Genomic DNA, 16,185 nt, shown 5'->3' on the forward strand with positions numbered 1-16,185 from the left:
AGCTTTCAATCTGGTACAGGAAGGAGACGTGGGATAAAGAGGTCGAGCGCTGTGATTACAGCGAGTGCGGAGGCTGTACAGGTACTTAGACGCCAGGGAGGAACCCACTAACTCTGCCCAGAGTGTTCTGGAACAGCTTCCCAGAGAAAGAAACCACAACATACTGGAGGAAGCAGGAGGAAATGACGTCACCACAGAGGTCCAGGCCACTGTTTTCAAAACAATCGCTCTCAGCCTTGAGCTCTGACAGCCAAAGTTCATTATTCACAGATGATCAAGTTTGTAAAGGACCCAAATGTTCTTGCCCAGTTTTTGATCACAGGCTAGGCAAAAGGAGCTAGGAAGTAAGCCTCCAGTTGGTTCATCCTGTGGCTTGTTGGCAGCCCAGTGAGAGAGCTGATGGGTGCACAGTGACACAGAGTTGCACTGACTGTGTCATATTTATAATTGACTTTAGGCCTATTTCCAACAATAATAATGAAAATGGCGAGTGATCCGGGGTGCCAGCCCAGCGCCAGACACCGCTGAGCGGTTCACATATTCTCTCACTGGAATCTCTCAAGTATTTTATGAGGTATGAATTTCCCCCATTTCATGGACAAAAGGAGAAAAGCTAACATTTAAGTGCCTGCTATGTTACAAGCACTAAAGAGTTTATACACATTATCAATTCATTTACTCCTCTGAACAGACCAATGAATTAGGTATAATTATATCTGGTTTTATAGATGAGGAAACTGGGGTTCAGGGAGGTGAGGTAACTTGCCTAAGGACACACAGGAGGCAAATCTAGGATCTGGACTGGCCACTAGGTTGAAGCATATGAAATCACATTATCTGACTGGTTTTGTTCTACTAATACAACAATTTCATTGGACTCAACCTAGGAGTTCCCAAATCCATTCACTTTCCACTATGCTCTCCATAAACAGATTTGAACTGGCTTTTGTTAAATATATATTCTTGGATAGTAACCAAAAAGAATGAAAAGGGTGAGGCAAGGATGTGAAACCAAACCACAGAGAACAAAGGAGATCATATACACTGCAACTAGATGCAATTATTATTATTATCATTTTACTATACTAACTTTATCTCTTTCTGTCTATGCCTCTTTTGTCCTGAAGCATTTGCATATAGTTGTAGGGTATATGGATTATCATTACATCATTCTTGTCACTTCTCTGTAAGTTTAAAATTTTTCAAAATAAAAAGTTGGCGGGGTGGGGTGGACTTGTAAAGAGACTCATGAGAAAACCTTTCTTGAAAAGGTATTTGATTTCCCCAAATAGTGCTTTGCACTGCCCAAACTACTTAACTTTATGAGGGTAAACAATTCACATCCAAAATTAAGTCCGTAGTCCTCAGAGGCTGGCAAACTTTTTCTGTAAAGGACCAACAGGTAGTAAACATTTTTAGGCTCTGTGAGCCCCATACAAACCCTTGCCTTGTTTCGATTTGTTTTGTTTTTTTGTTTACAACTCTTTTAGAATGTAAAAACCGTTCTTAGCAAGAAGGAAGGCCTGCACAAAAACAGGACATGGGCCAGAATTTGCCAACTCCTGATACAGATGGAATTCCATAGCGTTCTATCTATATAATAAAGTCTTAGGAAAACAAGTCAGAAACTTTCCTTTCTGGAATATTTCACAACAGTCTCTCTGATCTGGGTTCAGGGAACTAGATGACAGTCATTACTGGCTCCATACTGGGAGTGGCTTCCTTAGGGAATAGTCTTTGTAGCCTTTCTTTTAAATTCTTAAGTCCCCAAGTATACAATGCGGTATTCATTTAACGTTTCTAGAAGCATGACACTTGTCACACATTTGCAGCTTTGTCCAACTTTGACCCTAGGCCATTTAGTTAATGCACAGCAGAGAGCTCACCTCGTTTGAGCATTTAACCTCCAAACTTCAACTACACACACTTGGCAAAAACAACAGAGGAAAAGAGAGACAGAGCAAAAATACATCTACTATAATTCTATCTGGCACAGGCACTCTATTTTATTCTTGCTATTAGTTATACATTTATGCATAAGTATTACTGTTTTCGGGGGTACATGTGCGAGGGCAAGTGTACTGCATTTCACAGGCAAAGTAAAAGAACTCCCAGGGCGATTCTGAGGCTACTCAATTTCCATCTTATATGCTGCCTGGAGGTGCCAGTCTTTTCTCTCTCCTATCTCTGTAGTCTTTAGTACAGGTTCACCAACCTCATTTGTCGCCCTCAAGTTTGGACAGGTCTTACCTAAGAATACTGAAACCCCTACACTGTCCGCCGACCATAGCCTCCTACCCCCTCAGCTCTCTCACGCCCTCCCTCTCACTGGACTTGCCTTCTTGTCTTAAGAGGGTCCACCAGGCCCTTGATGCTTATATTTTTCCAAGACCACCAACCCCACACAGTCCTCCTTCTTCCTCTGTCCAGCTGAGACGCCGTGGTTACCCTCTGTACTGCATTTCTCCCCAAACTCCAGGTTTTCTGGCACCAACTCCATCCCACCGCCACCACCCAACTTCTTGCTTTTCTCTCCCATTAAAATCCCAACTCTGGACACAGGACAATGATTAAGAGCAAAAGCAAAGGAATCAGACTTCTGACTTTAAATCTTTCTCATCTGGTACAACCTTAGCCTAGTTATTTAATCTCTGTACCTCAGTTACTTGCTCTGAAAAATGGGTATCATAATAGTCCTTGTAGGCCACAGGTAAGTTTAGAATCAGGCTGGCAAGAGGAAAACCAGACCCCAGGCCCAGAATATGCCCTTCTGTTTGAGAAGAACTGTGAGGTTTTTTTCAGACTCATAAACAACCACGATATTTTTTTTAACATCTTTATTGGGGTATAATTGCTTTACAGCGGTGTATTAGTTTCTGCTTTATAACAAAGTGAATCAGCTATACGTATATCCCCATATCTCCTCCCTCTTGCATCTCCCTCCCACCCTCCCTATCCCAGCCCTCTAGGTGGTCACAAAGCACCGAGCTGATCTCCCTGTGTTATGCGGCTGCTTCCCACTAGCTATCTATTTTACGTTTGGTAGTACATATAAGTCCATGCCACTCTCTCACTTTGTCCCAGCTTACTTTCCCCCTCCCCGTGTGTTCTCAAGTCCATTCTCTACGAACCAGGACATTTTCAGTGAACAAACAGCGTGGTGTTTCTCCACGATTGCAACCAACATTTAGAGCCAATCCAACTCAGAAGAGGTGAACTGCCAGTTTTCAAAATCTGAAAATATAGAGAGTTCTTATGTTTTCAAGTATCGCTGCATGGGTGGTGGTTGAGAGTTAGAACTTCTTAATCACCAGCATCCACACAACTCTCTCTGGTTCTAGAGCGTGGCACAGCCTTAGGTATTCTCATCTCAAAGAGAACCCTCACTTTCCTGAGACTCTCCAAACTGGGTTTCCTGCCTTTCAGCCCTTACCACCAGCCCACCCCATGCCTGGAACAGTGCAAGTCCCCCTCCTTGTCAGATTAGTCTCTGGATACGAGTCCTGGCAAAATACATTTGCTAATCTCAGTCTGCAGCAGCCCAATACGCTCCGGTTCGGATCACACTTAGCCACGCCCCCATCCCTGACAAAAAGGAGAGGGAGATCTTCTCCTTCCATTGTCCCGACCTTCAGTGCATTCAGCTCCTGAGTCTTACTTCTGTCTCTCATTGTGCTGTGGGCCCTGCACTTAGAACTCTGTCTGCATCTTGTTGGTCTGGCTGCTGTCCCAGCCTTCTCTCCAAGGCTCGGCTGGGACTCATGCTGCTGGCTTTCAGGACACCAGTGCAGTTCATTCCACCTTCACAAACTCTGCACCAGGACTGCCAGATGGAGTCCCACAGGGAAGCCAGGACTTGACCCTGGTCCTCAGACTCCTTCAAATACACCAGGGGGTCTAATCCTCTGTGGTTAGAGGAGTTAAACAATAACTCACTTGTCCTGGGTTTTATCCTACCTACCCAGACAGTAACATTTGTCCACATCCTCTGTGTTGGCCATTTCCCTCAGCTCACCCGCAGGCTGTCAGCAGTCAAAACCCTTTATTTATTTAAAGAGGCTCCTGGTTATAATCTGTGCCTCCATGCTGTCTAACCATACTATTTCCTAACCATGGCCTGGACCTAAACCCCACCTCTCCACCTCTCAACAACCCAAACATTCATTAATGTGTTTGTAAAAGGCCAACAGTTCGTGCCACTCCACACGAGAGAACTCCATCCTCCAACTCAGCATCAACTGGGTAAGAAACAAAGTCCATGTGGGCAGATGTCTCTGGATCCAAAGCCTTGTCTTCAGACAAGCTTACCTAATCCAAAGGGAGTCAAGCGATATTATTCTATAACAGATTTACTCATATGATGGAGAGGTGGACGCCTATAAGAATCTTTGGAGCTAATGTTAGGAAAACAAAAGTTGGTACCAAAGACCCACTTCAACAGACTTAAGAGAGCATGAGGCACATAAATTACATCAGATTCTGGCTCATCTGTTAACATCAGGAGAGGGCTAAGCCCAGAATCATTGGAGGAGCAGATGCTAGAACACAAGAGAAGTATTTAGAGCCTGTCTGAGTTTGTCTCTGTGAGATGCTAAACTAATTATGGTTTACCTAAGAGATGAGCTCTGATTTAGATTGAATAAAGGGAAAAGAGGTGGTGAGGAAAGTGAAGTATGAGAAGAGGGGAGAGACTCCACAGGAAAGAACGTATGGAAACAGAAATCAGGGGGTGTACAGGCTTCCCTGGTGGCATAGTGGTTAAGAATCCACCTGCCAATGCAGGGGGATCTTCTGGGAAAATCCCACAGGCCGCAAAGCAACTAAGCTCTTGCACCACAACCACTGAGCCTGCTCTCTAGAACCTGTGAGCCAAGACTACTGAGCCCGCGTACCGCAACTACCGAAGCCCACGCACCTAGAGCCCGTGCTCCGCAACAGGAGAAGCCACCGCAATGAGAAACCCGTGCACCACAAAGAAGAGTAGCCTCCGCTCGCTGCAACTAGAGAAAGCCCGCGTGCAGCAACAAAGACCTAACACAGCCAAAAATAAATAAATAAATAAATTTGTTTAAAAAAACAAAAGGAAGAAATCAGGGGACATAAATTTCTCTTTGAAGAAAGAAAGGCAGTGGAGAGCAGAAAAAATAAACACTGACATGAACTATGTTGAAAATTGCTGCATAATAATCAAGATTTGTACAGCAAATGTAATTTTTTAAAGCACCTTATCCACATTATCCTCTTGAAGTTCATGAAAAACTTATGAAATAGGCAGGAGTTGTAAACTTTTTACTACCCCTTTAAAGAGAAACAAATGAGACTCAAGGAGGTTATATGATTTAAGGGGTGAAGAAAGGATTTGAGCCTCTATAGCTCAGGCTCCAAAACCCCTGCTCTTTCAACTACTTGGGTGGATCTCAAACAATATTCTGCAAGTCCCAAGATAAGAGCGCATTCTATGTGATTCCATTTACATAAAGTCAGGATAAGGCAAAATAGATGCTATAGTGACAGAAATCAGAACAGTGCTTTCCTATAGGTGGTTGACATTGACTGGGAAGGGACATGAGAGAGCTTTGTGCTCTATATTTTGCTCAGGGTGTAGGTTACATGAATGTACACAGTTTACAAAATCCACTGGGTTGTATATCTAGGAGCTGTGCATTTCATGCATGTACATTTCAACTCAATAAAACAAAAATCAGTATCCAAATGACAGAACCTATCAAATGAATTCAAAATACAAAATCTTGATTTGAAGTTTATGTCCATCCCTCTATAGGTATTAAGGCTCTAGCTTATTTTGTGTCTGGAAGCACTTCACAGAAAGCTCTTGAATCCATCATCACAGGAGCACTCTATGACAAAGCCCAGGTTCAAAACACAAAAATTGAACACTGCAGTTATTTTGTCAACAGCACAAATTAAATATATTCAAAATACCTCAGGGAAGTAGGCCTAGTGAGGAAGACTGCCTGGCATGTTTCAAGATGTTGTCAGTAAATAGAAAGCCCTGCTTTTACTTGGCACAAGCTGTTTTTGTTTGGAGGGAATAAGGGGAGAAAAGCTGTTTTTTTTTTACCACAACTTGGTCCACAACCTTCCAATTACTTGGGCCTGAATTCCTACATTGTAAAAGTTGGTTGGAACTGAGTAGCAGCTACCAGATATTCCTTCTTCAACTAATTTGAAATTGCCAAGGTCCCCACCACTCCCTACTGCCCCAAGACTACTTATCTTTACTGCCTAACCCACCTAAGTGATTTGTTTTTGAATGGCAGATTCAAACTGTGAATAAATTCAAAACAAACACTAGAAGTTTTTCAGACAGACTGAATAGCATTAATGATTTTTCTTGAATAAAATCAACTGAATATAGGCTATACTTACTCGCAGAGAAGGATTCCATTTTCTAACCCTGTCCGAAAATCTTTATCACCAAAACTTCTGCCAGTTACTTGCTGGAAAAGAAAAAAAGAAAAACAGAGCATAAATTTTTCTTTTTTAATCAGGAAGCTCAATGATTTTTTTCCAAGATATTTCAAGAGACTTGAAATAACTGGTGGCACTCCAAGAATGGGAAAAATCTGTTAGGTCTGAATTTCCTTTCCATGTGTAGCTTTGCTTAGATCAGCTAATCTTAAATTTAGACCATTTCTTTGAAGTTTTTTTCCTATCCAATACCTTAAAAAATATCTGTTCTTCCTGATAAGGATATTACTTTTGGGGTTTGGTCATGATAAGTCAAGGCCACAGCCTCTTTCATCCTGAGGGTCCAACCCACACTTTCAAAAAAGCCTGCAGAAAGCACCACCTAAGGGTAAAGTATCTATCTGTTAAAACATTAAGGGGGCAGAGGAGAGGAGGACACAGACCCCCTAACCTTGAGAGACTAACATCAAGACTGGATGGAGAAAAGCCAATATCCATACTAACATGGTGTGAAAAAGGAAAATAAAAGCTGGCAAAGAATGAACTGTGCTGTGTCTGATAAAAACACAGTACTGATGGCCTTTCTTGATGCCTCTGGCTCTCAGCAGCCTTTGGTCTGGGCACCAGGGCATTCATTTTTTCATTCAGTAAATATTTATTGAGCATCTACAATATGCCAGGTAAATATGCATGCTATAAATCCTAAAGCAACCTCTAAAATAGCAAAATTTTAAAATACAGCTAATAAGCCAAGAAAGGAGATTAAATGGAATTATAAAAAAGATACTCTAACCATAAAAAAGAAAAAAGTAAAAGGGAATACAGAATAGATGGAATAAACAGAAAGCAAATAGCAATATTATAGACTTAAACCTAACCATGTCCATCAGAGCATTAAATATAAATGGTGTAAACACCTCCAATTAAACTAAAGAGATCATCAGATTGGATTAAAAAAGCAAGACCCAACTATGTGATGCCTACAAGCAATGCACTTTAAATACAAAGATACGAATAGGTAAAAATAGAATAGAATAAGATATACCATACTAACACTAATCAAAAGAAAGCTAAAGTGGTTGTATTAACTTCTACAATAAAGAATAATACCAGGGACAGAGAAAGTCATCTTAAAACAAAGGGTTTAGGTCATCAGGAAAATAATTCTAACACTTCTACACCTAATTTGTTTTTTTAAAAAAGCTTCAAGATACATAAGCCAAATCAGATAGATCTGCAAGAAGAAATAGACAAATTCACAACTAGAGTCAGAGATTTAATATCTCTCTTTGATAACTGATAGAATAAGCAGATAGAAAATCAATAAGGATAATTGACTTAATTGACATTTCTAGAATATTCCACCCTACAACAGCAGAATGAACATAATTCTTCTTAAGTTCACAATGAACATTTATTGAAATAGACCAGTTTCTGGGTCAGAAAACTAGTCCCCAAAAGCTTAAAAGAATTTAGTACATAAAAAGAAAGTTATCTAACCACAATGGAATTAAATTAGAAATTAACAACAGAAATGTCTATGAAAAAAATCCCTAACCCCAAGTAATACAATTCTAAACAACCCATTGATCAAAGAAGAAATCAAAAGAAATTAGAATCTATTTCGTAGTGAAAGAACATGGCAATATAAAAATGTATGGAGGGCTTCCCTGGTGGCGCAGTGGTTGAGAGTCCGCCTGCCGATGCAGGGGACATGGGTTTGTGCCCCAGTCCAGGAAGATCCCACATGCCGCGGAGCGGCTGGGCCCGTGAGCCGTGGCCGCTGGGCCTACACGTCCGGAGTCTGTGCTCCGCAATGGAAGAGGCCACAACAGTGAGAGGCCCGCGTACCGCAAAAAAATAAATAAATAAATAGGGAGGGTGGGAGGGAGGGAGATGCAAGAGGGAAGAGATATGGGAACATATGTATATGTATAACTGATTCACTTTGCTATAAAGCAGAAACTAACACACCATTGTAAAGCAATTATACCCCAATAAAGATTTTTTAAAAATGTATGGAAAGATGCTAAAACAGTATATGGGGGAAATATATGGCACAAAACACCTATATATCAGAAAAAAGATCTCATATCAATGACTTCTGCTCCCACCTTAAGAAAATTAAGCCCAAATTAATCAGAAAAAAGGAGAATTTATAAGAGTTGAAATCAATCAAGTAGAAAACCAAAGACTGACAGAGAAAAAACATCAACAAAATCAAAAGCTATTTAGAACCAGAAACTGCTGCAGTTCTCAGCCATGGTTAATAGTTGCTGTCAAGAGGATCCCAGGGCTCCTTGTTGGAGGGATGAGGAGCTGATGGGGACCCATGGAGGGTTTCTTGGAGTCTCTGTGGAGCCTCTGGGCCAGATCTCATAGTGAAGGCTGTAGGATCTTCCTTCCAGCCCCAGAAGCTCTGCTTGAGCCCACAGGCGTCCACCTGACCTCTGGTTCCTGGGAAGAGTGGAGTTGTCAGCAAGAGACCCTGGATGCTGAGGCCCAGGGGGAAGATGCCAGCCAACTGGAGTGCTCCTGGCTCGGACTACAGGGGGATGTGAAAACTCCTGTAAGCCGTGTGCCTGACAGGGTATTGGTGCTCCAGCCTGGTGTCAGGCTTGAGCCTGTGAGGTGAGAGAGCTGAGTTCAGGACATTGCACCACCAGAGACCTCATGGTCCCAAGTAATATCAATCAGTGAGAGCTCTCCCAGAGATCTCCATCTCAATGATAAGACCCAGCTCCACCCAACAGCCAGGAAGCTCCAGTGCTGAACACCCCATGCCAAAAAACTAGCAAGAACACAACACTGCCCATTAGCAGAGAGGCTGCCTAAAATCATACTAAGTTCACAGACACCCCCAAACACACCACTAGACACGCCCCACCTACCAGAACACAGGCACCAGTCCCCTCCACCAGGAAGCCCTCACAAGCCACTGAACTAACCTCACCCACTGGGGGTAGAAACCAAAAACAATGAGAACTACAAACCTGCAGCCTGCAAAAAAGGAAACGTCAAACACCGTAAGTTAAACAAAATGAGGAGACAGAGAAATGCAGCAGATGAAGGAGCAAGGTAAAAACCCACCAGACCAAACAAATGAAAAGGAAATACTCAGTCTACCTGAAAAAGAATTCAGAGTAATGACAGTAAATATGATCCAAATCTTGGAAATAGAATGGAGAAAATACAAGAAACATTTAACAAGGACCTAGAAGAACTAAAGAGCAAACAAACAATGATGAACAGCACAATAAATGAAATTTAAAATTCTCTAGAAGGAATCAATAGCAGAATAACTGAGGCAGAAGAACAGATAAGTGACCTGGAAGATAAAATAGTGGAAATAACTACCACAGAGGAGAATAAAGAAAAAAGAATGAAAAGAGTTGAGGACAGTCTCAGAGACCTCTGGGACAACATTAAATGCACCAACATTCGAATTATAGGGGTCTCAGAAGAAGAAGAGAAAAAGAAAGGGTTTGAGAAAATATTTGAAGAGATTATAGTTGAAAACTTCCCTAACATAGGAAAGGAAATAGTCAATCAAGTCCAGGAAGCACAGAGTCCCATACAGGATAAATCCAAGGACAAACATGCCAAATCACATATTAATCAAACTATCAAAACGGGTCACAAATAAAGCCTTGGTAAATTTAAGAAAATTGAAATCTTATCAAGTATCTTTTCCTACCATAACGCTATGAGACTAAATCTCAATTACAGGAAAAATATACTGTAAAAAATACAAACACATGGAGGCTAAACAATACGTTACTGAATAACCGAGAGATCACTGAAGAAACAAAGAGGAAATCAAAAAATACCTAGAGAGAAATGACAATGAAAACATGATGACCCAAAACCGATGGGATGCAGCAAAAGCAGTTCTAAGAGGGACGTTTATAGCAATACAACCCTACCTCAAGAAACAAGAAACATCTCAAATAAACAGTGGTTGAGAGTCTGCCTTCCGATGCAGGGGATGCGGGTTCATGCCCTGGTCTGGGAAGATCCCGCACGCTGCAGAGTGGCTAGGCCTGTGAGTCATGGCCACTGAGCCTGTGCGTCAGGAGCCTGTGCTCCGCAATGGGAGAGGCCACAACAGTGAGAGGCCCGCGTACCGCAAAAAAAAAAAAAGAAACAAGAAAAATCTCAAATAAACAACCAAAACATACACTTAAAGCAATTAGAGAAAGAAGAACAAAAAAACCCAAAAGTTAGCAGAAGGAAAGAAATCATAAAGATCAGACCAGAAATAAATGAAAAATAAATGAAGGAAACAATAGCAAAGATCAAGAAAACTAAAAGCTGGTTCTTTGAGAAGATAAACAAAATTGATAAACCATTAGCAAGACTCATCAAGAAAAAAAGGGAGAAGACTCAAATCAACAGAATTAGAAATGAAAAAGAAGTAAAAACTGACAGTGAATAAATACAAAGGATCATGAGAGATTACTACAAGCAACTATATGCCAATAAAATGGATAACCTGGAAGAAATGGACAAATTCTTAGAAAAGTACAACCTTCCAAGACAGAACCATGAAGAAATAGAAAATATAACAAGACCAATCACAAGCACTGAAATTGAAACTGTGATTAAAAATCTTCCAACAAACAAAAGCCCAGGACTAGATGGCTTCACAGGTGAATTCTATCAAATATGTAGGGAAGAGCTAACACCAACCCTCTCAAACTCTTCCAAAATATAGCAGAGGGAGGAACACTCCTAAACTCATTCTATGAGGCCACCATATACCAAAACCAGACAAAGATGTCACAAAAAAAGAAAACTACAGGCCAATATCACTGATGAACAGAGATGCAAAAATCCTCAACAAAATACTAGCAAACAGGGCTTCCCTGGTGGCGCAGTGGTTGAAAATCTGCCTGCCAATGCAGGGGACACAGGTTCGAGTCCTGGTCTGGGAAGATCCCGCATGCCGTGGAGCAACTAGGTCCATGAGCCACAGCTACTGAGCCTGCACATCTGGAGCTTGTGCCCCACAACAAAAGAGGCTGCAACAGTGAGAGGCCCGCGAACCGCGATGAAGAGTGGCCCCCGATCACCGCAACTAGAGAAATCCCTTGCACAGAAACGAACACCCAACACAGCCAACAAATAAATATATAAATAAATAAATAAATAAATAAAATACTAGCAAACAGAATCCAACAGCACATGAAAAGGATCATACACCATGATCAACTGGGGTTTATCCAGGCATGCAAGCATTCTTCAATATATGCAAATCAATCAAGGTGATAAGCCATATTAACATATTGAAGGAGAAAAACCATATGATCATCTCAATAAATGCAGAAAAAAAATGAAACTTCAAAGCTTTTGCACAGCAAAGGAAAACATAAAAAAGATGAAAAGACAACCCGCAGAAAGGAGAAAATATTTGCAAACAAAGCAACTGACAAAGGATTAATCTCCAAGATATATAAGCAGCTCATGCAGCTCAATATCACAAAAACAAACAACCCAATCCAAAAATGGGCAGGAGACCTAAATAGACATTTCACCAGAGAAGATACACAGATTGCTGGCAAATACACGAAAGGATGCTCAACATCACTAATCAGTAGGGAAATGCAAATCAAAAGTACAATGAGGTATCACCTCACACCAGTCAGAATGGCCATCATCAAAATATCTACCAACAATAAATGCTGGAGAGGGTGTGGAGAAAAGGGAACCCTCTTGCACTGTTGGTGGGAATGTGAACTGGTACAGCCACTATGGTGAACAGTATGGAGGTTCCTTAAAAAACTACAAATAGAACTACCATATGACCCAGCAATCCCACTACTGAGCATATACCCTGAGAAAACCATAATTCAAAAAGAGTCATGTACCACAATGTTCACTGCAGCACTATTTACAATAGCCAGGACATGGAAGCAACCTAAGTGTCAATCTACTGATAAATGGATAAAGAAGATGTGGCACATATATACATGGTATATTAGCCATAAAAAGAAGCGAAATTGAGTTATTTGTAGTGAGGTGGATGGACCTAGAGTCTGTCATACAGAGTGAAGTAAGTCAGAAAGAGAAAGACAAATACCGTATGCTAACACGTATATACGGATCTAAAAAAAAAATTGTTCTGAAGAACCTAGGGGCAGGACAGGAATAAAGATGTAGAGAATGGACTTGAGGACACGGGGAGGGAGAAGGGTAAACTGAGACAAAATGAGAGTAGCATTGACATATATACACTACCAAGTGTAAAATAGATAGCTACTGGGAAGCAGCTACATAGCACAGGGAGATCAGCTCGGTGCTGTGTGACCACTTAGAAGGGAGGGTAAGGGAGGGTGGGAGGGAGACACAAGAGGGAGGGGATATGGGGATATATATATATACATATAGCTGTTTCACTTTGTTATACAGCAGAAAGTAATACAACATTGTAAAGCATTTATACTCTAATAACAATGTTAGAAAACTCTTTATTTGAGATCAACAAAATTGATAAACCTTTAGCTAATAAATTTGATAACCTTTGGTTTTTAGCCAAAAAAGAAAGACACAAATTACCAATACAAGGAATGACATGATATCATTACAGATTCTACATACATTAAAAGGATAACAAAGAAATATAAATAAATCTGTGACAATAAGTTCACCAACTTAGATGAATTGAATAAAATTTTTGACACAAGCGTCCATAGTTCCCTCAACAAAGAAACAGATAAACTTCCCAAAAGAAAACGCCAGGCCCAGAAGGCTTACCTGGTGAATTACAGCAAATATTTAAGAAAGAAGTAATGCAAATCTACACAAACTCTTCCAGACAGTTGAAGAGGAAAGAATACTTCCCAGTTCATTTTATTAGGGCAGCATTACCATGATTCTAAAACGAAAGACATTATAAAACAGATAACACACATAAACACACACACAGGGGAAATATGTCAACACCATGGTGGGAATCAGATGTGATCTTTATTTTCTTTTTCTTTTAAAGTTTCCCTCTTTTCCTAAAACTTTCTCCAGTTAATACATATTACTTTAACCATCAGAAAAACCAAACAAGGTTTTTTCTTTTTTTTTTTTTAAGAGCAGCCCAAGGAAACTAAGCAGTCCTAACTCTTCCTTGTAAATCAGAGTTCAAGTTCTATTATAAGACATCCTCATTACCACTCCCACTAGAAAGGTAATCCACAAGCCAATACAATATACCACCTCCAAAAAATTCCTTTGTTAATATCCTCTCATTCTTATCTGAGGAAAGGTGAGAAAATAGATAAAACGTAGTTCCTCACGTTCCTTATTTCCTTGCAAATATCTAGCTTTTTCCGCAAAATAAAATATTGAGAAAGGAATTAAAGAAAGTCTTCATAAAGCTAAAGTTTTCACCACAGACTTAGAACAGCATAGCATTTTCTTTCATGAATCTATTAGTTCTGATTTATATTCTCTTGCAAATATCTAGCTTTTTCCGCAAAATAAAATATTGAGAAAGGAATTAAAGAAAGTCTTCATAAAGCTAAAGTTTTCACCACAGACTTAGAACAGCATAGCATTTTCTTTCATGAATCTATTAGTTCTGATTTATATTCTCTTGCAAATATCTAGCTTTTTCCGCAAAATAAAATATTGAGAAAGGAATTAAAGAAAGTCTTCATAAAGCTAAAGTTTTCACCACAGACTTAGAACAGCATAGCATTTTCTTTCATGAATCTATTAGTTCTGATTTATATTCTCAAAACGTTACTAATATTCTTTATAAAACTAACCTCCATTCAGTGAGAAGTGATTAGAAAGCTTTAAAAACATTTTTTTCAGGTCTTTACATTTTTGTTAAAAGTATTATATTCTAGTGCAGATGGTGCTAACATTGAGAACCCAAGCTCATTTATACATTTATTACAGAATTTCTGGCTAAGTTAAGCCAGGTCCCTCTCCATTTACTGGGCGAAGATGATAAGCAGGGCTGAGATAGAAACACAAATGAGACATGGCCACTGCATGCAGAAAACTCACAGATGGGAGGAAAGCAGATATCTAAGCTCCTACCATAAATAGAAGGTAACAGAACTATTAAGATTATTAGATAATATTGGTGGCCCATAAACCACCTAAAATTCCCATGTACTATTTAAAATTATCTTGCTTGTGATGCATGGCCACTAAAAAATTTAAAGTAGAGTCGATTTAATAGTCCAAAGTCAGCCTGCTAATCAAGATGTAGTCTGATTAAATTCAGTTTCCTAGACTCCTAATTGTGGAGGTGGGAGCAGGCACCATGCATTTGGAGGAAGGTGCTCATTTCCACCTCTGTTCCTCCTCACCTGCCTCCTTCCCCGCTATTCTGTGTCCATCAGGTCCCAGCATAGCTTTCACACGGCTCTCCACTGATCCAAATGCCATCCGTTGTTCCAAGCCCAGGTTACTTAGTGTAGAGGCACCTGGCCTTTTGTTAGGAGGGTCAACAGCTGAATAGACTCCAGAAATTCAACAAGGACTGAGCCACTGAACAGTCTGGTCCTTAGACCAGCACCGGCAGCAGCCGCAGCAGCATCTTCACCTGGAATTAACGTTAGATATACAGACTCAGTCCTCCCACCTTCTCCAAGACCTACTTAATCAGAACAAGCGTTTAAAAAAGAGCCCATGTGATTCATATGCAAAGTAAATTTTACAAAGCCCTGACCTTGCATACTAAACTAAGCCAGCAGTTCAGTCTCAGAAAGGTTGGACCCTCCGTTAGAATCAGGAATTTGGATGACTTGTCTCAATGACCCCTCTTAGCAACATCTTTATGATGTATTTACAGTGTCACACGTTGTATAGTTTAACTATAAAGATTCGTAACAGCATAAGCCATTACTATAAAGACAAAAAAAACCCAGCTGCCAAGAATTAACCGCCATTACCAACAGACCATGAGCAGGGGAAATGAAAAGTGACTGCCAAGCTCTTCATTAACCTTCCCACCTGGGCTGCAACTGATGGAGGACTCTCAGTAACCTTCCAGACAAGGCACTGACCAAGCCATCAGCTCGTGATCACTCTCCAAGGACACAGAATAGGATGGGAAGATTAATAGAGCCTTAAAGAGGATCTGTGATGGAGATCTGGGATGTGGGGTGGGTGGGGAGAGAGTCCAGGTTCAGAAGCATTCAGGCGCTCACAGGGGAAGCGTGAAGTGTCAAGAGCGCTTTATCATTCCCCCAAATCCTGCTCTGCATACCTTGCTGGTCCTCACCCATCCGACCAACCAGTCCTAGCAACTCTACCCTTGCAGTTGTTCAGCTTAGTTATACTTGACCCCACTCTTTCATACCCAGTCACATCCACCAACAAATCCTGTTGATTCACCCTTCAGAATTTAGCCAGAATCCAACCACTTCTCGTGGCCTCCACTCTACCACCTTACTCCGAGCCATCATCATCTTACACCTTAGATAAGAGTCTCCTAACTGCCTCACTGCTTCCATCCTTGCCTCCTTCCATCTATTCTCAACCCAGCAGCCAGGGTAATCCTATCAAGTACTCCACTCAAACCCACCCCAATACTCCCCCATCTCACTCACAGTAAAAGCCAAAGTTTTTACCGTTCTCTGAAGGTATTCAACATAAAAACAAACAAGGAAAAAAAAACCCTACGAGGGGAATATGGACAAAACTATTGGGCACCACCATGATTTTAAGGGTAGACATAACGAACTTGCATACATCTCCCCCATTCACGGTGATCCTCAGAAGTACTTATGGTGGCAATTA

The 16,185-nt window shown here is 40.7% G+C and overlaps 1 protein-coding gene across 8 annotated transcripts in view; it reads right to left on the minus strand.

Annotated features, from left to right (window-relative positions):
• The window catches only part of LIMCH1 (LIM and calponin homology domains 1), a 332,153-nt gene that overhangs the window by 186,792 nt on the left and 129,176 nt on the right, over positions 1 to 16,185 (minus strand). For all 8 annotated transcript variants that reach the window (XM_024731734.1, XM_024731731.1, XM_024731732.1 and 5 more), the window contains exon 2: positions 6,391 to 6,461. In XM_024731734.1, the coding sequence (XP_024587502.1) occupies positions 6,391 to 6,461 (71 nt within the window). The remainder of the gene's footprint in view (positions 1 to 6,390; positions 6,462 to 16,185) is intronic.

This window comes from Neophocaena asiaeorientalis, unplaced genomic scaffold (assembly GCF_003031525.2).
Source record: "Neophocaena asiaeorientalis asiaeorientalis breed wild unplaced genomic scaffold, Neophocaena_asiaeorientalis_V1.1 scaffold39, whole genome shotgun sequence".
In the NCBI taxonomy this organism is placed as follows: Eukaryota; Metazoa; Chordata; class Mammalia; order Artiodactyla; family Phocoenidae; genus Neophocaena; species Neophocaena asiaeorientalis.